General features: G+C 33.8%; 1 protein-coding gene across 18 annotated transcripts in view; it reads left to right on the top strand.

Moving 5' to 3' along the window:
- Nucleotides 1–23,830, top strand: part of ANKS1B (ankyrin repeat and sterile alpha motif domain containing 1B) — a 280,349-nt gene that overhangs the window by 73,368 nt on the left and 183,151 nt on the right. For all 18 annotated transcript variants that reach the window (XR_015750096.1, XM_087968144.1, XM_087968143.1 and 15 more), the window contains exon 12: nt 5,545–5,725. Coding sequence is in view for 17 of the 18 variants with exons in the window: in XM_087968144.1 (XP_087824270.1) it covers nt 5,545–5,725 (181 nt within the window). In the remaining variant the exon portion in view is untranslated. The remainder of the gene's footprint in view (nt 1–5,544; nt 5,726–23,830) is intronic.

Below are 23,830 nucleotides of genomic sequence, written 5' to 3'. Positions count from 1 at the left end.
CCCTTCATTACCCCGATTACCCTTATTACCCATGATTACCGTTTTTAATGATAATTATTCGTATGAACTCAATCACATGAATCGTGGTTAATGCGTAGAGCTTCACCTCACAGCATTTTACATAGACCACGCATATTATTATGATACAGAGTTTATTCTGATGAAGAGGAATGCCATCTTTCAGGTTGCTGTGGCTTCGATTCAAACGCGTGTGTTGCGTAGTCACGACACAAACTAGCACAATGCTGTACTTCCCACTCACAACCATGGAGCCAATCCAGAAGGATACCATGGTCAATTTTATCAAAGGCTGCTGAAAGGCTGCTGAGATCTAGGATAGATGCACTATTCCATGCTGCTGGTGCCAAAGGTCATTCAAAAGTGTAACTCCATTCCATGCCCAGGACTTAATATTGATTGAAAGGGGTCCAAGTAACCCACTTCATTCAAGCTGGTGCACAATCACCCTCTCACAGCTTTCCTTTGGGAGGTTAGACACCAGACAAAGGTTGCTCAGTATGGTGGTATCCAGGAATGGTTTTTTGAGGAGGGGGAAAAGTAAGGGGCAGTAGAACAATTATGGAATTAACTTCCACCAGAATCTAACTACACAATATCCCCAGGCAGATTTAATTAGCCAGGAAAATCTAAAGCAGATCCTTTTTGTATGGTTTGAAACTCTTTCCAGGTTTCTTGCTACTTTGCATGAGTTATTTGTCTTTTATCTTAACTTTTAAATATGTTCTTCCTTCCGTTAATTTCTCAGCATCTCCATAATCTCTCGTACATCTTTCATTATTTCTTAAAACAACATTGTGGACCAGTTTTATTTTCCTTGGGAAAGAACTGAAGGAACATTAAAGTCCCTATTCCTGGTCAGATTCATTATATCAGTGGTCCCCAGTCATTCTGGCACCAGGGACCAGTTTTGTGCAAGACAATTTTTCCATGGATGGACAGAGGAGAGGCGGCTGGTTTCATATGCAACCTAGATCTCCTGCGTGCATAGATAAAGCTTTGCTTGCTCATCTGTTACTTGTGCGGTCCAGTTCCGACAGCTATGGACCGGTACTGGTCCACAGCTCAAAGGTTGGGGATCCCTGCACTATATGACAGCAGTCCCCAATCTTTTTGGCAGCAGGGACTATTTTTCAAAGAAAAATTGTTCCCCACTGTTAGTGTTTGGGGATAAACCCCTAGCAGAGTATGCAGCAGCAGTCAAGCCAGGCAGCCAAATGAGAGAGGAAGGGTTTTAGAGTATACACACACTGAACACAAACACTGTTTGTAGTTTAAATAGTTTTTAATCCAGTTAGAGTTTAAGCATTGTCAATCAGTCCGTATGTCATTCACAATATATCCATTCAGTAAGACTCACTAACTCAGTCCAGATAATAGTCCTTACTATATCTTTATCAGCCGATAAAGATATCTTCTCCTCCGATGCCTTTCTCCAGAGGATAACGCTGGATATTCAGTAGAACGATCAAACAGTAGACAGTCGCAGTAAAACAGTAGTAAACAGTTGTATCCAGCAGTAAACAGCAAACGGTAAACAGTAAAACAGTAGGCAGTAGGCAATAGGCAGTCATCAGCAAGCTTTCTCCTGCTTCCTCTTATTGCAGTTTTTAACCGCACCCTTAATTGGCTAATTACATGCAGTGTGGTGCTTAAAGTTACAGACAATTAAACTATGATACCTTAGTTTATATATTTATCCACCCAAACCTTGTTGGGTATCAATGTTATACCTAACACCCACATTTAGTTTCAGTAAAGCACTTTAAATTCTAACACTGTAAGTGATGCAGAAAAACGTTCTCTATCAAAACTATGTTTGAGTGTATGTCTCTCTATGTGTGTGTGTGCTTGCATGTCTCTCCTTATATCGTGTCCCTTCAGTCTAGTCCAGTGCATTGGATATACATGATGAATAATCTTCAGGATTAATAGTGAAGTCCTTATTTCATTAATTCATCCACTCTAAATATTAAAATACTGAATGATATAATGAATGATTAGTTGCATAATGTTCTCTAAGTGAATCCAGTGGGAATCTTGCCACTGACTTCAATTAAATCCAGACATTAAATTAATAAAAAATTAATCAAAGAGTGTGCTATTCAATGCTCTCCGTCCATCCGTTGACAATTCCATGTTGAAAATAGCATTTAAAATATGTTTTAAATTATCACACATAGCTTGTTCTAACAATAATTTTGATGCTTGCTAGCCTATGGAGGAAATATCTATGCAGATGTCCCAAAGGTGCTTTTTCAAGAGCCAACTGGACTTCGTTTTTTTCTTCGAAGAAGTTTCATTTCTCTTTCAAGAAGCTTCTTCAGTTCTGACTCCTCTGAATCCTTCCATTCCCTACCATCCAGTCAGAGCTGAAGAAGCTTCTTGGATGAGAAATACCTTGTAGACATATCTATTCATAGAAGCAGATATCAATACTCAACAATATTGATGTGATGGAATATTTGGTTGACTTTGGATGCTTGGAAAACAATCAGAGACATAGTGGCTCCCAATGGCTTATTGGTCAGAGACAGAAACTTGGAAATACCTGTCTTAATGGATCAAGTAGTTAAAAGTTGTGGCAGGAAGTTTGTACCTTCAGATTGCAAACTTATGTTCATGTAGCAGTAGAACTATTGTAAGCTCATTGTGTTTCCTTTTGGTTTACATGGGAGAGTTAAAATTGACATTGTAGTTACTTATTTCTGGCTTTCTTCTTCAAAGATCTCTTTTTAAGTTTCTGATGTTATAACATTTTGTGCCATTTTGTAAGTCCCAATATAAACTGACATTAAGAATAAGCCTGTATTTTTTTCTTCCTCTTAGAATCTTTACTCCCCTTTAGTGCCTAGTTTCTAGAATCATCACTTATCTTTGTTATGGTTTACAATAGCCAGGATAGCAAAAAGCTATTTCCTACAAAAAGCTATTTTTATAGTTAATTCTAAGATATTAAAGTAAAAGTAATCAAAATTTATATGGCTTGTTAGTCATTTATAATATTCTTTTATCAAAATCTTATTTAGTTTTTCTGTTTATTTCAAATGCTTTCTTAACTTTATAATTAATTGTTCTTTTATTTAGAGTGGAAGATAAACTTATCCAATAAAGACTTTTCAAACGTAACATTCTGAAGATTTCTAATAAAGCTATTAGAAAGTCATTTTTGAAAGTGATTCGAGATTACGGGTTGCAAATATTAAAAGAATCTGCCAAGGTTGAGAGCAAGATGGCATATTCCCATCATCGCTCAGTGATCAAATACTTTACATGGAAAACCACTGTCCTATAGTCTCCACACAAGGTGCAGCCATCTGGAGCACATGTGAAGGGTATTCCATCTTCTACTTCTCTGGAGAAGTTCCAGGGAACCAGTCTACTCACTAATTCCTTGATTTTTGCCGTGATAATTGGCTCTGCTTTTGTGGAGCTATCTTTGGTTTACCATACCTCTCCCAGGTGTCTAAATATTGGATACTGATTGAGTTAAAAGTCTTGCCTTTGGCCCATTTTATATTGGATTCCATGCAGTTCAGTACTTTCCCTACACTTATTTAACATGTACATAAAATCCTTGGGTGAGTTCATTTGTTGTTGTAGGGTGAGGAATCATCAGTTTACTGGCGATACCTAGCTGTATATCTCTGCCCCTGGCAAACTAATCAATGCTGTTGATGTCCTGCTCAGTGCCTGAAGATTGTGAGGATCTGGATGGGAAACAACAGGCTGCAGTTGAATCCTGATAAGATTGAGTGGCTCTGAGTTTTTGAGTCTTCTGGAATCTGGGAATTGGTTGGGGTGACACTGCTCCAGACAGACCTGATGCTTGAGAAGCATGTAGAAGTCTTAGTTAAGAAGGTGTTTGCATGGCTTTATGTTGTGCACCAGTTGTGCCCCTTCCTGGAGCATAAAGCTGTACTTACAGTTACTGATATGCTGTTCAACTCCAGAATGGTTTACTGTAACGCATTTCACATAGGGTTGGCCTTGACAAGTATCCATAAGCTTCACTTGGTGCAATATGAGGCTGTTTAGACAGTTTTGTGTGCCCTAGGATGACACATGTTACACTCTGTCTACAAATTGCATTGCAAATTGCATTTGCTTCCAGGTGTAATTCAAGGTGATGGTTTTAATCTTTGATTACAGTGAGCCTGCAAGGTGACTATGTTCTATGAAATTACTGTTCTCCTGAAATCTTGGGGTGGTGGTGGTGGTGGTGTAATGTTTTATTTTTCATCTGTGTTTCATGATTGTTTTAATTGCCATGTTTTAATTGCCAATGCTGCCCAGAGTAATCTTAGGTATTGTGGGTGGCTGTATAAATATGCTAAATAAATAAATTGAATTCACTATAAGTGTGGGATGAAAATTTCACTTGCAGTTTCCAAAATTGCAAACAAGGATCAACATTAAACATATGTCAATGAAACCTTTTATTTTCAGGATCAATCAGCCTTTGAAGATTGTTTATTTAAAATAAAAAACTATTTTTAATTTTTTAATGATCCCTATTTTAATTTTTGTATTATTTTCTTTTATGATAGATATTTTGTGGTTGATTTTTTAAATCAAATTATTCCCTTTTTATTGTTCCTTTTAATATACTATTCTAGGCTTCTTCAGGATGAGCAATTGAAAATAAACTTATATTAATTATCAAACTATGGAATTTTTGCCATTGATGTGGTTCTGATGTTGTTTGGCTGCTTTTGATTCTTCATAATCCAATCATTTCATCCAAATTGTAAAGCTATAACTTTGTTTTTTTAGGGTTGTTGTGAGATTATTTTGTGTCATCAGTAATAATACCTATTAGTTCATGTTAGCCTCTTTTTTAATTGCCTTCCATTTTTCCAGGGACATGTATTTTCCTTAATGTTTTTTAAACTTTGTGTGTCCAAAATATTTAAGCATTAGCTTCATTATTAGTACTTCTACTGCAAATGTGGTTATAACTATCAATTCATTGTTTTAAACATAATATTGCTTTAATTTGTGGAAAATACCAATGTTTTATGGTTATATGCTGGTTATATACTATGGCTTGAATCAGAAGTTGAATGTGTTAAATATCCATTCTCCAAGAGGAAACTGGATAAAGTTAATTTATCTGGGTAATTGGCTGATCTCTGGTCCGTCAGGGATTTTCTTACTTTTATCTTTCCATATTGTCTTTTAAAGCTTAAAATAATTTTGAAACTGCTAACATTAACCTTTTTTCATTATTGTATATAATTTTCAGTACAACTTTGGTTAGAGAATGGAATTTATAAATAAATATTTTGATATCTCTCAAGAGTTGGATTTTTTTAAATTGGCATTCAGGTTATTTTTGTAGAACAATGAATAATGTTACCTTGATTTTGTATTTCTGATTATAATAAATTTCTTATTCTAGGTGTATTTTAAAAAGTTGGTAACATTTTATAGCATCTGGTTTTAAAAACTGAACAGAAGCAGTGAGCTGCAGTTGTAGAAAAAATAAAGTAGTGTCTATTTCTAATTAATTTATTTTTGCAGGCCAAGCAACGTACATCAATAGTATCAGCTTTTGAATTTAATCGATTAAATCAGAGCCACGACTATTTTGAAATCAACTCTTCTGTAAGATACCCAAGCTTTAATTCCAGCTCTCCAGTTAGTCCAGCCAACTGCTCCACTGTGTCTGTTGAGGACAGCATTGAAGAAAATAACATACCAGGTAAACGAAAGATTGAAGTTTAACACTGTGGGTGTTGATGAAAGTTAAAATCCAGGTTGCTGAATAATTCTTTTATGAGTACCAAAACCAATACAAAGTAGTCCTAATTTATTGATCACAATTGGAAAAGGCAAGTGAAACTGCAATTGTGCTTATGATCTTATTTTAGCTTTTCTTTGCTTTAAAAGGATTGGTTGTAAGGTCATCACTGTCATAAATTCAAACAGTCATTGAACAAGGATGTCATATACAAGAACTACCTGCTGTATATATTTATATATCTAACACTTATAGTTAAATATTTTATATGGGCTTAAAAATTATCCAAGTATACCCACAAACTCATATATCAATAATAATAATAATAATAATAATAATAATAATAATAATAATAATAATAATAATAATAATAATAATAATAATAATATGTTTGTTTTTAATTCTTGCTGTATAATTGTCTGAAAATATCTACCAATATTATTCTGAAAAATAGTTTGACAAAATCCCTCATTGGCTGGAATCTTTCCATTAATTTCATCAATGCTAATTCATTTGAATTAGAATAAGTAAACATTTCTTAAGTCTTATGTTCTTTTCTGTGTATAATGAAGATGCCTTTTCAAAAAATAATATGCCAAATGTATATATTTCCATATCACCCTTTATTTACTTCACAGGCGTCAAATTCAGTTTCATTGAGGGTCACATCAAGGTTGAGTTTGACCTCGGGGGTCAGAGTGAGTGTTGCCAGCTTGATAACACTCATGTTGGGGTTGCCTGTGGTGGCCCGAGTGCTCTGCCAGAGAAAATGGGCTCCTGAGCTCCATTTTCAGCCGCGATGCCTCCTGCAGCCCTCTGTCAATGAAAACAGAACTTAGGTGGGCTGCGTGTGCCCCCTGGGCCCCATTTTTGGCTGCAAACGCCTCCTGCAACCCTCCGCCAGTAAAAACAGAGCTCCATTTTCACTGGCAGAGGGCTGCAGGAGGGCATCATAGTTGGCCTGTCCTTTGCTGTTTCCTGGGAAGCCCTGTGGGCCAGATCTAAACACCCCACAGGTCAGATATGGTCCCCTGGCTCTGAGTTTGACACCCTTGATTTACTTCATCATTTTTGCCTCCTCACAATACTCAACATTTTCCATAAGTCAAACACTTCTTCCTCCACCTGACCAATGATAGAATGCAAAAATTGGTATCTGTCTGGAGGATTCTGGAGGATGAACATTTACTAGGGTCATGATAGCTAAAGATCAGCATAGTAAGTGTGTATTTGTAAAATAAAAGATTGTTGACATATGAAGAATTTGGCTTATCCCGCTGCCAGTAAATACGTTGCATGAATAATTGGGCTAAGTAAGAGCAAATAGTTCTAACTGAATGAGAAGTATGATTTAACAGGTTATAGATGCCTTGTCACTATTTTGCATTATGTCTAACTTTAATTTACATCCTTGGTTCTTCTAAATCAGGGATGTCAAACTTGATTCGTCACAGCTGCATCATGTGACGTATCATGACTTTTCTCCCCTTCACTAAACTGGGCGTGGGAATGGCTAGCACGTGACACATCTGGCCCACGGGCCACAAGTTTGACAGCCCTATTCTAAATCTTGGTTATAGTAGCTTCTTCATTCTCTTTCTCTTTTCTATACTGATTTCAGTTTGCATTCCATCCAGCAGAGGAATTTTACATTATATATGTGCTTTAATAAACTTGGTTATTTTGTATCTATATCTATGCTCATTTGGAGATCTGTTTCCTAAGATCTTATTTTTTGCAGTCTCCAGCAATTAGTGCTTACAAAATAGCAATAGCGGCATAGCAACATACCAGACAAAATTGAATGCACAGCTTTGTCTCCTAAACCCAATTAAAAGAATTCTGGTCAGGACTGAGATGAAGAGTCCAGAGTTTAGGAATTTTTCTTAATGAACCATAAGGAAGTACATGCCTGGATATGGAACTCGGCTCAGCATTTATCAGATTATTAGAAAAACTATTTTAAAACTTAGGTGGTAAGCCTGGAAATGAAATGAAATACTGTAATTTATAAATAAATGGTGGTTTCTATGTATCAATATTAGCTGCAAAATGCATTCTCTTGGGAACTGTATTTGCCTTCTACATTTTAGGAAATTGCTCTCATCATGTGTTGAATGTTTAGTGAATATATTATATATATTTATATATTTGGGTTTTTTTAATGGACTTCTTTGTATGTGTATGTTTCATACTACAAGCCACATAAAATATTTTATGCTTACAGAAAGGCAGCAGGAAATCAAGTAAACACGTATATAAAAGTTCTGTGATGGAAGCTGAAGGAGAAGAGGAACCTCTAGGGCAGGGGTGTCAAACTCGATTTCATTGAAGGCCGCATCAGGATTGTATTTTACCTCGGAGGGCCAGAGTGGGCGTGGCCAGAGTGGGTGTGGTCAGCTCAACATCACTCGTGTCAGGGGTGCCTGTGGTGGCCCGAGCCCTCTGCCAGAGAAAACAGGCTCCTGAGCTCCGTTTTCGGCTGCAACAGCCTCCTGTAAGTAACCCTCTGCCAATGAAAACAGAGCTCAAGAGGGCTGTGTGCAGCCCACCCAAGTTCTGTTTTTGCTGGCAGAGGCACCACAGGCCAGTCTTTTGCCATTTCCAGGGTGGCCCTGCGGGCCAGATCTAATCACCCCGTGGGCCGGATCTGGCCCCCGGGCCTTGAGTTTGACACCCCTGCTCTAGGGAGAGAAAAGAGACATTCCAGCATGGAGTTGATTTGGGGAGAAAATGTCTGAGATCAAACCTTTAAGACTATATTTGCCTTTTCCCAAGAGAAGACAGTCAGTCTGATAAGATTCTTGTAAATAATGTTCGACAACAAAGGAATTGTAGATTTGTTCTGGTTGCTGATCCCTGACAAGTATATTTGTATTTAAAACAATGCCTTTAAAAATAACCCAAATTTATCCAGTGAATTCCAGAACCTATGTAATGCTGTAATTGGTCTTTTGTCTAAATTACATTTCACACAAACTTAAGATAGTTTTACTGATTACCAGATAATTTACACATTGCATTCTGTGAAGTAGAGTCTATCAATAAAGTGTTACATTTTTGGCCTGAATGTCTGACAGACTATTTCAGTAAGAAGCATAATAATTTTACAGACTTTATAGACACCTTTAAGTATTAAATTACTGTCAGCACCTGTGAGCTTATTAAACATTTGGTAAGGTCTAATAAAACTAATAATTGCCTATCCTGTGGAGTCCTTGGTGCTCTCTGAATTTGGTTGCTTACAGATGTTTCATTACCCAACTAGCTAACATCATCTAGAAGGGAGGGGTTTTTGCTCTCTGTTTATTTACAGTAGTTTGTCCTATCAGTATTGATGGGGCTGTTGTTTTCTCTTTGGTAGTTCTTTGATTAGGTTGTTGTTGACTGTTTGATTGTGTGTCTGCCTTAATCCTAGTGTTAATTTCTGCTTATCTGAGTATTGATTGCTAGCAATGAGATATTCTGAATCTGTTTCCTTTTTAGCTTTCTTGTTTTTTAATGTTGTGTAAATGTTGTTCATTGTCCCTGTTGATGGTTAATTTGTCCCAAGCTTCCAGGAACTCCCTAGTATTTGGGGATTTAGCTTGGTTTAGGATGCTCATACTGTTCCAGTTGAAATTATGGCTAGTATTATCCATTTATTGTGAAATTAAGGAGTTTACATTGGATCTTGAATGCTGATGTTTTGGAAGGCTTGGGTTGGTTTGTGGTAGTGGGTGCTTGTAATAGTCTTTTGGTTCTTTCTAAGTTGATTTTTATGTATGAAGTTGTTATCCTTTTTGTAACTTGTGTTTGTTGTGCTGTAGTGAGTTAAATGGTCAGGCATTTTCTGATAAAGTTTTATGGGTAACCATTTTTTTGGGAAGATGTTGTCTAGGCAATTGCTTCCTTTTTGTGGTGTTATGGGTTACTACAGTCTGAATAACATTCTTACACAGCTCCTCTTGTAGAAAATTGGATTGTAATTTTGGTAATAGAGCACTTGGTTCATGTGCGTAGTTTTAAAATAGACATGTTTCTTATTTGCTGCCACTCCTCTGCTGATAGGAATATCCAGGAAAGATAGTGTGTTGTTGCTTTTGTCTTCCCTTATGAATTTTATTCCTTTGAAGATGTTGATTATTTCAAGTGTCTTCTCTAGTTATTACTTTTATATTATGACAAAGCTGTTATCTATATTCCAGATCCATACCTTTGGTTGTATGCATAGGAATGCTATAATTTATTGATGCTGCATTACATTCTCTGTAATATGTCCTGAGTCTATCCTCAAGAGTTCAGTGTCTATACTCAATAGATTGAAATTCAATCTTGAAGAAGTTACTGGTTAAAAGATATATATCTGTAGCACATAGCATATAAATGTAAATGACACAAAGAGAGAATCTGTAAAAATAAGAATTCTAATTTGAAGAAATGAATATATGCATTTTGTAAAATATTAGTTCCCTTAATTACAAGTGCCTCATTTCCTTTTCCTTTTTTAAAGAAGCAAGCTGTTCATTTTATTTCTGTTCTCAATTTCCATCTAATTAAGGTTGTGCACTGATTCATCTAATACTAACAAAAAGTTTTAATTCCTCAGTTGCTACATAATCTGTCATATGCTCATCAATCTCAGTGATTCTTAGTTTCTTGCATATTCTCCATATTATTCATAAAATTGTATATATAGAGAAGATATTCCTAACAGCTTTAAAAACAAAGCTATTTTGATTATATAATCACAATTTTTACAAGCTAAATTTTTTGAAATATTATTAACAACTTATTTTTTTACTTGTGCTTTCATACTGTTTTTCAACTGGGCTCTTATGAGACTTAACAGAATAAAATCTTTAACTTCATGAAACAATAATTTCTATGAAGTTGTTGAATTAAAAAGCTAAAATGCTCTGAGACTTTAGAATTCAAGCCACATACACCCGAAACTCAACAACTGTTGACAAAAAGGACAAAAACGTTTGTATAATGGATGTGGTAGTACCTGGAAATGTAGAAGAGAAGAGAAAAACTGAAGAAGATAACAAAAACAAAGATCTACAAATACAAGTAGAATGACTGAGGCTAAAGAAAACAAAGGCAGTACCAATTATCATAGCCACCATGGCTGCAATTCCCAGACAACTGGAGCACTACTTGAACACCATCGGGATTGACAAATTCACCATCAATCAATTGCAAAAGGCACCTTTATTCAGAACAGCTTTCATCCTGCAACGATACATTTAACACCATCAAACATCCATATCTGCCTATCCCAGGTCCTTGGGAAGGACTCAAAAGGTGGAAAAAATGCCAAATTGATACTGAACATCTGGCTGACTGTGCAATGAACTATAATAATAATACAATACACAGCTGGAATTATTAACAGGACACAAGCTGAACTGGACAGTTTGGACCAAAAAACCAAGAAAGCTAATGACTACTCACTATGCGTTACATCCCTGTAATAATATTGATAGATTTTATCTTCTCTTCAAAAATGGATACAGAGGTTTACTTCAAGTCAAATGAACTATCAAAGAAGAAAAGCACATATGAGCTGATCACATAAAAGATGATCCAGAATAAGCAGTAATGCAAATTTAAAATTAGAACTTATATATGTGCAAGAAATAAAACATGAATATTGAAATAATGTGGTAAAAACAACAGAATTTTGTCAAGTAAGAGCATTACATGGTCAATTTAAAAAAAATCTTTAGGGAAAAGTGATTAAAGGTTGAACTTGGCAATGGCTTACAAATGAATCATTAAAAAAGAAAAAGAAATTAGAGGCTTGATTTTGATTGCTCAAGAGCATATTATTTAAATTAATGCAAGCAAGGCCAGAATTGAAAATTTGTCAAATGATTCAAAGTGTGGATTGTGCAAAAAAGGCAGAAGAAACAGTAGATTATATACTCAGCTCATGCAAGAAGATTGCACAAACTGATTATAAACAATGCATTCACCAAAATGTTTACTGGAATATTTGTAAAATTATCATGTGCTAGTAATGAAAAATTGGTGGAATATAGTTGAAATAGTAGTTCAAAATTAGCAGGTTAAAATATTGTGGGATTTCTGAACACAAACAAAGTTTTGGCTCACAACCCACAGATTAATTATGGGTAAAAAGAAGAAAGTTTGTATAACTGATGTGCTGATACCAAGGGATAGTAGAATTGAAGGCAAAGATCAGGAAAAAACTAGATCTGAAAAATTAAATTTGAGGATTATGACATAAACTGACCATGGAGATCCCAGCACAGGTACCCTATCCAAATATTTTTGTATGATTTTTGCACTTAGAAAATCTGTGCATTGACACAATTTCCATATGTCAGTTACAAAAGACTATACTGCTTCAATGTGCACATATATTATGCCAATATATTTTTAAAAAAATCTTCAATTCTTGAGAAGAGCTTAAGGAGTATGAAACCAACACTGGCTAAAGAGGTGGCATATGTGAAATAATGTTGTTTTGAAATAATATAATAACAAACATATCTGTGGTTATTATTCATAAAACCATCATGAGGATCTGTAATATGAACTTTCTTTCCATATGAATTTGGCAATTCATTAATTCACTGTCAGATACCTATTACCTGTCCCATTGGGATATAAGGAGAATGTCTTTTATTAGTAGTAATTTAAGTACAGAATTTCCCTTTGAGTTGTTTTTTTGGCCCTTTAAAGAGCTTTTGGCAACTGGTGAAATCTTTATTATTTTATTAGAAAATAAAGTCATTGTAAATTACTCTCACCTGAGTAGATAATTTTAATAGTCTGTTGAATGCATATTCCCTTTCTTTTAATATACTTTATAATTGTAATTTTTTTTATTATATAAAAGGATCTGGGGTAACTTTAACAACGCAAAAGCAGTAACTAAATGATAGGTGGCAAGAATCACTGTTCAAAAGCATTTTTAAGCATTGTTTAAATCAGATCAATTTGAGGAAGAAGGGTAATAAAAATACCAAGTATTTAAACAATACAAAAATGAAAACTACATTTATTCTGTAAGCTGAAAATATTTACTATAACACCCGTAAGTGAACAAAATTATTTTATTATGGAATAAATATTCCTAACCTGTAATATACTCAATAATATCTTTTTCTGTAAAGAATATACAAGTGTATAGTCATTATTTTACAACTGCATATAAAATAATCCTTAAATAGACAGGGAAACAATTTTTTGAAGTAATCTTGATTGATGGAGCTGAACCATTTTATGTAGGCTTTATTTTGAATGAAACATTTTAAGGAAATTTGCTTTAAATCATTTAGGCGAGGAACATTAATTTTGAGTAGTATTTTTAGAATTGGGTTTTATGTCTCATTGCCATGATTAAAAACATAATACAATTATCCTAATGGCTGATGGATCAATGATAGTTTTTTAAAGAGTAAGAGAAAAAGATTTAGAGAGACCAATATTTAGCCTCAAATCTTTTAGAAGCTGTTTAAAGAATAAAAATAGACAGAAATACATTATCTGAATACGGAATTAAGTTTCTACAAATTAATTAAGATACACTGAATGGCATATTATAAATATGATCGAATGTAACTAAATAATTATAAAATTGTTTTATGTAAAAATTATGTAAAAAACTAAATACTGACCAAGCATTTTAATCAATATCAACATGATTTTTGTTACAGCAATGCAATCCATATGAAATTCAGAACTGTTTTTATATCAAATAAAATAAAACAAACCAGTGAAAGTAACATCATTATTGCTTAATGGTAGGTTATATACAACTATAATTGCATGTAGATAAGCTATGTAATGAAAGTTGTGACTTAATGTACTGTACTTCAGTGACAAAGAAACTATCAACTTCCTGTCACCTGGAGAAAGAGTAGGAAGAAAAAAATTAAAGGTAATTTAACCTAACTATTGGAGTTGAAGAAAGTAATGACAGCTCTGAAGCAAATGTATTTTTATTGCTAAAATGTACATAAAATTCTAAAGAACAATATAATACTGTAAAAATATGTGGTTCTAGTCAGTGAATAGGAGAAAGATGAAACCTTACATGGGAAGGAAGAAAAAAAGAACAGAAGCAGTCACTATTTGAAGAGTGATACCTTCTGCTAGAGCAAGCAGAGTTTAACTGAAAATCTCAGTTAAAAAGCATTCTACTTTTATGTTTTTATTGTTGTGATCCCATTACCCTCCATTTTGCTGCTATTCTTAATGTTGCTGCAATGGGAATCACTATAGAAAATATTCATTTCAGCCCCTAAATGTAATTTAGTTTTACAGCTGCTTGAAAATGTCCATTGCATGTACTGAAAATTAGTCTCTACCTGCATATCTTTTTATATCTTTATTTTTGGCTTTTTTTTTGATGAAAAGTGGACAGGTGAAAAATAAACAAACCTAGGCAGAAAAACAATTCCTTTCTAATAGACACAGTGTGAATTCTCTAAATAGTAATGCCCTAATGTGTCCATCTATTAAGGACATAACATGCATCAGTGGAACAGATTGCTTCTCCCCTCCATCCTGCACAAAGTCTAATGAGCAATTAGAATGGTAAACACATTACCACCTGATGTGGTGCAAGAAATAAAATAGGCAAAGCTGCAAGATTTTAACCATGTTTGCTTGAAAGGCAGCTCCACTGAAGCAATTATACAAGGTGCAGTTATGGATTTGTTTTTAGCAACTATTAATGGAAATGATAGTAATACTTTAGAATTATTTATTTATTTTTCTTAATCCAATAATTAATCCAATAATCCATACGCCACATATACAGTCTTCTTGCAAGCTGTAGGGAATAATCAGCCTTTTTTTTCTTTTAAAAGTGGATATTCAAAGGAAATGTAAATTTTAAGAACACAATGGAAGTAATTATTTCAGAACAGAAATTATTTTGATTATTATTGAACAGATGCTTATTTCAAGAAAAGTAGAATGAACTAAGCAATTTGTTTTTGCCAGCTGTCTGCTTTATTGGGGAGATTATGCCATGTTCACAAAAGCCAACCTGCAATTAAGGATGGTCACACAAAGAAAAAAGACACATTTTCCTATAAATCTTTTCTTTAACAAAATTTATTATCATGGAAGGGACCTCAAAGGTTTTTTAATCCAGTTTCCAGTTGATGTTGCAGCGAGAATGGCTGGAAAATAGCGGAGTTCTGCCGGGCTCTGTGAATTGCTGCTTGCTGGGAGACCCTACAGGGGTAAGCCGCCCTGTAGGGATAGTGAAGAAAGGAGAGGTGCTTCATCGATCATGAGGAAACTGCAATTTCCTCGCTGATCGGCAGCAGGGACGATGGCCATTTTCTTGCTCTGTCACAAGCTGGGACAACTGGGACCCTAAGATTTTCTGCTGGAGCAGTGTGCGGACAGAGAAGTGAAACTGGGTGAGATAATTTCCAACTGTTACACTAGAAAACTAATTTAAGTAAAAAGTTCCCAGAAATAATCTCCAAACCTTAAGAAAGTGGCAATTGGATTTATGGAGAACGATTAAAGATTAAAAATTAAAAAGGAAGATCAAAGATTAAATACATAAAAGTAAAAGAAAAACCTAAAGGATGATTTAAAATATAGAAAGCCTGGAAAAGCTGAATAACATTGTGAAAAGTGATTATTGGGAGAAATTGCTTTTCTGAAATGTAATCTCTAACCCCCACCCCCACCCGACTGGATGCAAATCAGCTGTTTTTGATTTTCTATACTCTGTTGAATGCTGGATTTGGGGGCAGGGGACCCATCTACTGGGGGAAGAAGATAATTGCAATGTGTAAAATCCAAAGGAAAGTAAAAGAGAGAGAAAGTGAATAAAGGAAAGCTACTTGACCTTCACTTTATCTTAGTAGGTGATTTGGATGCTGGGAAATATCTACTGAGCTTTTTGAAGATTTATATGGTAAATTAAATTAAACATTAAAACTTTATTAGAACTGTACATTGAAAAGTGGAAAAAAGCAAAAGAAGAAAAGTAAGACTTTAAAATCTGGACAATTGGGAATGGTAAATTGAAAATTATAAAGACTGAAAACTACAAATTTATAGCATTTAAAGATCAGAAATTTAGGGGACTTGGAGGAATAATTTTAACATTGATTAATTTCCACTACCGGTTCTCCAGAAATGGTCAGAACCTGCTGAATACCACAGGTCATAGCATCGACTTCAATGGCACCAAAACCTTAGCCACTATAGAAAACCCCAGCTACAGAATTATCAGAGAAGCCATAGAGATTGAACAAAGACCTGAGAGATGATTCCACCAGACTGTCAATTATCTGGAAGCCTGCACTCTCAAACAAAAAATCTCCACACCACAAGCCAGGCAAACACCTGGGCACAAACAGACTCCTGATACCCTCCAGCTCAAACACACCCAAACACCTGACAAACAGACTCTCCCTGATACCTCCAGCTCAAACAAACATTTTAATGAAATTTGCTTTAAATCATTTAGGTGAGGAACATTAATTTTGAGTAGTATTTTTTTAGAATTGGGTTTATGTCTCATTGCCATGATTAAAAACATAATACAATTATCCTAATGGCTGATGGATCAATGATAGGTTTTTAAAGAGTAAAGAAAAAGATTTAGAGAGACCAATATTTAGCCTCAAATCTTTTAGAAGCTGTTTAAAGAATAAAAATAGACAGAAATACATTATCTGAATACGGAATTAAGTTTCTACAAATTAATTAAGATACACTGAATGGCATATTATAAATATGATCGAATGTAACTAAATAATTATAAAATTATTTTATGTAAAAATTATGTAAAAACTAAATACTGACCAAGCATTTTAATCAATATCAACATGATTTTTGTTACAGCAATGCAATCCATATGAAATTCAGAACTGTTTTTATATCAAATAAAATAAAACAAACCAGTGAAAGTAACATCATTATTGCTTAATGGTAGGTTATATACAACTATAATTGCATGTAGATAAGCTATGTAATGAAAGTTGTGACTTAATGTACTGTACTTCAGTGACAAAGAAACTATCAACTTCCTGTCACCTGGAGAAAGAGTAGGAAGAAAAATTAAAGGTAATTTAACCTAACTATTGGAGTTGAAGAAAGTAATGACAGCTCTGAAGCAAATGTATTTTTATTGCTAAAATGTACATAAAATTCTAAAGAACAACTATAATACTGTAAAAATATGTGGTTCTAGTCAGTGAATAGAGAGAAAGATGAAACCTTACATGGAAGGAAGAAAAAGAACAGAAGCAGTCACTATTTGAAGAGTGATACCTTCCGCTAGAGCAAGCAGAGTTTAACTGAAAATCTCAGTTAAAAAGCATTCTACTTTTATGTTTTTATTGTTGTGATCCCATTACCCTCCATTTTGCTGCTATTCTTAATGTTGCTGCAATGGGAATCACTATAGAAAATATTCATTTCAGTCCCTAAATGTAATTTAGTTTTACAACTGCTTGAAAATGTCCATTGCATGTACTGAAAATTAGTCTCTACCTGCATATCTTTTTATATCTTTATTTTTGGCTCTTTTTTTGATGAAAAGTGGACAGGTGAAAAATAAACAAACCTAGGCAGAAAAACAATTCCTTTCTAATAGACACAGTGTGAATTCTCTAAACAGTAATGCCCTAATGTGTCCATCTATTAAGGACATAACATGCATCAGTGGAACAGATTGCTTCTCCCCTCCATCCTGCACAAAGTCTAATGAGCAATTAGAATGGTAAACACATTACCACCTGATGTGGTGCAAGAAATAAAATAGGCAAAGCTGCAAGATTTTAACCATGTTTGCTTGAAAGGCAGCTCCACTGAAGCAATTATACAAGGTGCAGTTATGGATTTGTTTTAGCAACTATTAATGGAAATGATAGTAATACTTTAGAATTATTTATTTATTTTTCTTAATCCAATAATTAATCCAATAATCCATACGCCACATATACAGTCTTCTTGCAAGCTGTAGGGAATAATCAGCCTTTTTTTTTCTTTTAAAAGTGGATATTCAAAGGAAATGTAAATTTTAAGAACACAATGGAAGTAATTATTTCAGAACAGAAATTATTTTTGATTATTATTGAACAGATGCTTATTTCAAGAAAAGTAGAATGAACTAAGCAATTTGTTTTTGCCAGCTATCTGCTTTATTGGGGAGATTATGCCATGTTCACAAAAGCCAACCTGCAATTAAGGATGGTCACACAAAGAAAAAAGACACATTTTCCTATAAATCTTTTCTTTAACAAAATTTATTATCATGGAAGGGACCTCAAAGGTTTTTTAATCCAGTTTCCAGTTGATGTTGCAGCGAGAATGGCTGGAAAATAGCGGAGTTCTGCCGGGCTCTGTGAATTGCTGCTTGCTGGGAGACCCTACAGGGTTAAGCCGCCCTGTAGGGATAGTGAAGAAAGGAGAGGTGCTTCATCGATCATGAGGAAACTGCAATTTATAGCATTTAAAGATCAGAAATTTAGGGGACTTGGGGGAATAATTTTAACATTGATTAATTTCCACTACCGGTTCTCCAGAAATGGTCAGAACCTGCTGAATACCACAGGTCATAGCATCGACTTCAATGGCACCAAAACCTTAGCCACTATAGAAAACCCCAGCTACAGAATTATCAGAGAAGCCATAGAGATTGAAAAAAGACCTGAGAGATGACTCCACCATACTGTCAATTATCTGGAAGCCTGCACTCTCAAACAAAAAAATATCCACACCACAAGCCAGGCAAACACCTGGGCACAAACAGACTCCCCCTGATACCTCCAGCTCAAACACACCCCAAACAGGCACCCAGATGAAACCTAGCTTCCTAATAAATGAAAGCCGTCCATTTACTCGGATCCAAGCCGCACTAAAAGCCTCCAATACAGGAAACACAATGTTGCCAGCCAATCAAGACAAAAAAAAAAAAAAAGCTACAAAACAGAGAGAAGATATTAGAAACACCAATCAAGCAGAACACAGCAAGCTCCAAGGCCAATAAACACAGACCAAGACTCCCAACCAATCAGGATGAAGAAAAAGCCATTTCTGGCACAACAGTAGGCAAGCACCAAATTTAAAACAGAAACGGCTGGGAAAGTCTGACTCACAAACGAATACTATACAGAAGCCTGATGATGGCAGATGAGATTCTGCCGAAATGTTGCTACAACTTTTAAAAGCACAACTATAATGACGTGGGAAAATACCCGAACAAAGCTGAATACCATACATATAAATACCCGTGAAATATATATATATATATATTTATATATATTTATATATATTTATATATATTTATTTATATATATATATATATATATATATATATATATATATATATATATATATATATATATATATATATATATATATATGCAGGTCTTAAGCATGTTCGGGTCTTTTATATAGTGTAATATAAAACAAAGCTGAATGCTATATATATATATATATCCTATCCCTTTATAGAATTTAATGAATCTCTTGTGAAATATTTATACCAATTTTATGAATCTTATTTAGCATTTCTTATTCATATAAATAATGTGATTTATGAATTAGACACAAGCCAGTTACTTGTTCACTGCTTTGTAGTGTCATTTTCTTCAACATACCTTGGACAAAGCGTCAACAACTTGCTGAATGCTCTCCTTTTCTAATTCTTATTGAATGTTCAACATTCCAGTGTGCCAATGATTGCATATTATATATTTTTAGAAATATTTTTAGATTTAATATTTCTTTCTAAATCAAATATAAAGATAATTTAAGTAGATTAGCAGCACAAGTGTCATAATGTGCTTGTTACCATAGCTGTGGCACACAGTTTAAACAAGAGATTTTGTTTCATACTAGAATACTTTGCTATGGCAACCACAGTGCTTATTATTGATATAATATGATATAGTTTTTTACAGGCATTATTCATTTAATAATTCAACTCTTACTTTGTTGCACATATTTTTATTCCGTATGTATGATTAATTCAGTTTTCACTCATAATAAAAATTGCAGTTTTATTACTTTAATATGTAGTTCAACTGTCCCCAATTCTCCATTATATAATATTTAGCATGAAGGATATTAGCCTGACACAGTGTATAAATTGTAAACTGAATGAAAAAAAAACAAAAAAACCTAAAATAATATTTCACTTAAAATAACATTTCAAAATATGTAACAGTAATATGTATGTGAATGTGGAGATGTACATGAATGTTTATGATGTTGTTATATAACTCTATTATATAAAACTGATTAAACAAGAATAAATACAGTACAATAAAATTAATGAAAAAATATTATCTCAACCTTAATAATCCTAATAATAATTTTAAAATGACTGAAAGTTTGGAAATCATTTTATAAACCAAAGAAGTCTAAAATCCTTTACTACAGTATATTGCAGAACAGTCTTCTACCCTGCCTCTCTGTTAAAAATAAAAGCTAACTAAAATGTTGGCAAGACATCCTATAACAACATTGCTGCCATTCAGATTTAAATTTGTCCCTTCAGTCTTGTTTGACAATCCTTTCCGCAAGCTTTATGCCCCTGAAAACTAGCATTCTTGCTATTTTGATCTTGTTGAATCCACTTTTTACAAGATGAATTTGTGATTTACACGGTGAAAAATCATACAGGATATAATTGCTAAAATACTGAAAATGTTGCAAATTATTTGATGTAATTTAATGAAATATAGATGGCCAGTAAGAATGTAAATCCAATTCACAGTTAAATTAACCACTTTTATTTTGCCCTGTATATTCTAGACCTTGTTATTTAATTGTCTTCATTTTTATAAACATGTGATCAGTTCAAATTTACAATCCTGAGAATAATCCCTTGACATTTTATAGCAACATAAGTGAAGAAGACAAATCCTAATCTAAAACCTTAGTCCTCTTACTTTGTTGGGTCTTCTAATAGTTAGTTCTATAATTTTTTTCAGAAAGTCTAATTGCATTAGTAATAATTGCTAAAATAAAATTAAAACTATAGAAAGAAGGTATCTTTGATGTGCTAATAAAATTGTTCAAGGAGGAATTATACTATTAATAATAATCCATGATTTAAGGTTTTAATGAATTATGTCAGTGTAAAATATAATACTTTGGAGAAACACCAAATAAGACAAAACTGTTTCAGAAACTTCTAAGAACCATATCAGAACTTTCAAAAACCCAACTAAGTTATAGCTGTAGTGTCTTCTCTGTTTTGATTTAAAAGCGTGATGTCAAGTAAAATTCTAATATTTTAATGTAAATTTCATGGGACTGCATAAATTGTTAAAAACATTTCTTATAGTTAAGAAAAATGCACATATCTGTGAACATTCATAATACCAGAAGTCCCAAGATTATGTATGTCCTGCTTTACATAATTTACAAGTGGATACAGAATTGATCAGTACAATTTTATGCAAAATGTCAGGCACTAATTTTGCACATGTGTGTAGTGCACAGTTCAACTTGCATGAACACTGTTTTACAAAAGGGTTCCTGGACTGAAATCTTTGTTTAACTTTGGGACCGTCTGTATGAGAAAACCAACATAGGAATTGCGAAAGGAATTTTCATTATGAAGAACAAAGAACAAAATGAGTAGATACATCTTTGAAGCTCTCTAGACAAACAGACATTGTCCTAAGTGCTTGAGACAGTTATTCTTTGTGAGAAGACTGCAAGACAATGGTTTCTGGTGGATGTGGAGCCCTGGGAGATGAGTGAATAGTGATCTTTTTATTTATTTATTTACTTATTTTTGTCAATTGCTTACAAGATAATAGGTATAAGTAAAAATCTTGCTCACACCATGGTCAGCATCTATAAAAGATATTGGGTTTACCAGTGGTGGGATTCATTTTTTTTTACTACTGGTTCTGTAGGAGTGGTTTGGTGGGCGTGGCATACTATAAAGTCAGAGGTGGTATTTGGCGGTTCTCCGAACTACTCAAAATTTCCGCTACCAGTTCTCCAGAACTGGACAGAACCTTCTGAATACCACCTCTGCTCCTGCTCAAGCAGGGAGTTGAACTAGAAGATCTTGAATGCCTCTTCCAACTCTGTTATTCTATGTTCTATCTCAATAGGTAGCAGGGTGAAATATGACTATGTCCCTTTCCATCCCACTGGCTCTTCTGTCACCAATAAATAAGAGGGATCAGCATTCCATATTGATTTGGGGGTTCTGTCGCCTCCTTTTATAATACACTTCTGTACACGCATACTCTACAGTTCTGCCAAAGTTGTTTGTAGTTGTTTGCCCTGAAAATTGTTTAGCTTTTAATATCAAATTTAAATGCAGTTGTTTTCAAGAGTAGAATTTATATAAAAGCTTTCAACATTGCAGTAATTTCACTAGGGAATGTGCATTTAAATTTAAAATTATTATCTAAGCATAACATCAGGCAGACTCTTATTTGTTTTCATTCAATTATCTTTTGAAGCTCAGAAAGTGTTACTCTATGATCTTTCTGAAAAGATGACATTCTGGAGAAATTGCTGTTCTTTATAATAGTGGGCTCCTTTTTCCATCTTAAATAGCATACATTTTGTCTCTCAAATCCCAGAAGGACTGAGAATTGCTGGCTCCCTGGAATAGAGGTTGAAATAGTGTGCAGCACCTTTGGAAGCAGTCTTTCTAAGCTGAAACTAAAACATCAGTGGTGGGATTCAATTTTTTTTACTATCAGTTCTGTGGGCATGGCTTGGTGGGTGTGACTAGTGGGCGTGGCAGGGAAAGGATACTGCAAAATCTCCATTCTCACTCCACTCCAGGGGGAAGGTTACCACCGGTTCTCCGAACTACTCAAAATTTCCGCTATCAGTTCTCCAGAACTGGTCAGAACCTGCTGAATACCACCTCTGGTTTACACACTTCCTTTTCTAATCACAATCAGAATTGCTTATTAACTACTTTTCAGCTATTAGAAGCCAAACTTATTGACAAGTTTGAAAGCACTGAGTGAGTATGCCTTTAATTCTTAATGAAACAACAACAACAACAAAAAAATAACTACAAGCATAACAACTATTTAAAAAAGATTTTACATGGATTAAGGGTCCAGATAAATTTGAAATAAGATCTGGAATTAATTATAAAGACCCCTTCCTATGAAAAAGTGGACTTGTTTTTTTCTCCTAAGACATAAAAAAGATAAACAGTTTTAAAAACTGGACACTTAAGACTTTAATGAAAGGAAAAGAATATATAAACCAGATTAATAGATACAGTATAATGCAAAATATTATAATATTGGAAATACTGAATGATACTTTTGTAAAATAGAATCAGAAGTTAACAATGTCAATAGCAATGTTTGCTTCTATGGATAGACTGTGTCCAAAATATAGAAGAAATGACAGAACAGAAACAAGTTTTATTTGACAAGACAGAGTTGACACTGGAAATGATAGGCTACCAAAATGACATGGAAAAAACGTTTTATTGGACACAATAACAATAGAAAATGATTCATGCTTTAAAAGAGAGAGAGAATTACAAATAATAAATGAAGAGAATGACTTAGATAATATTTTTATTGGATTTACAAAAGAGGTTTGTTAAAGTTTGGATGAATATTGTAAGAAAGGGTAAAGAAATGAAAAGGAATCAAAATTTATGACAGTACTTGAATAGACTAAAGATTATGATGGTTAGAAACAAAAGGAAGCAATATAAAGTTGATTTACTTGATGAAGGTTCAAATAGATATGTTATTTCTGGCAACCCTTAATGTACTTTTGCTGATTCGAGAACTGAAATGATGATGCTTTATGGATTTGTTTATGTATAAGAAGAGATACTTCAATGTAAATTAAAAGGAAGTAAAAAGTTACTAACTTTGTATATACGTATTGTAATGAAAGTTGAAAGTCACTTATTTTCCTTTGCAGTTTATACTCTTTCTTTCTATTCTTCTTTCCTTCTTTTAATATTGCAATTATAATCTTTAATAATTATTTTAAAAAGCAGAGTTCTTAATGTTATAACTAAATAAACACACAATTAACAGGTTGAAGCATATATCCTTCCAAGCGGGGCTTAAATTATTTTCTTAGTTCTATCTATAGTTT

The sequence above is a fragment of the Notechis scutatus genome, chromosome 6, assembly GCF_049901735.1.
Source record: "Notechis scutatus isolate UNSWTSFEM ecotype Mainland chromosome 6, rNotScu1.2, whole genome shotgun sequence".
NCBI lineage: Eukaryota > Metazoa > Chordata > Lepidosauria > Squamata > Elapidae > Notechis > Notechis scutatus.
Note: the sequence above shows the minus strand (reverse complement) of the source record. Positions and strands in the feature narration are given on the sequence as shown.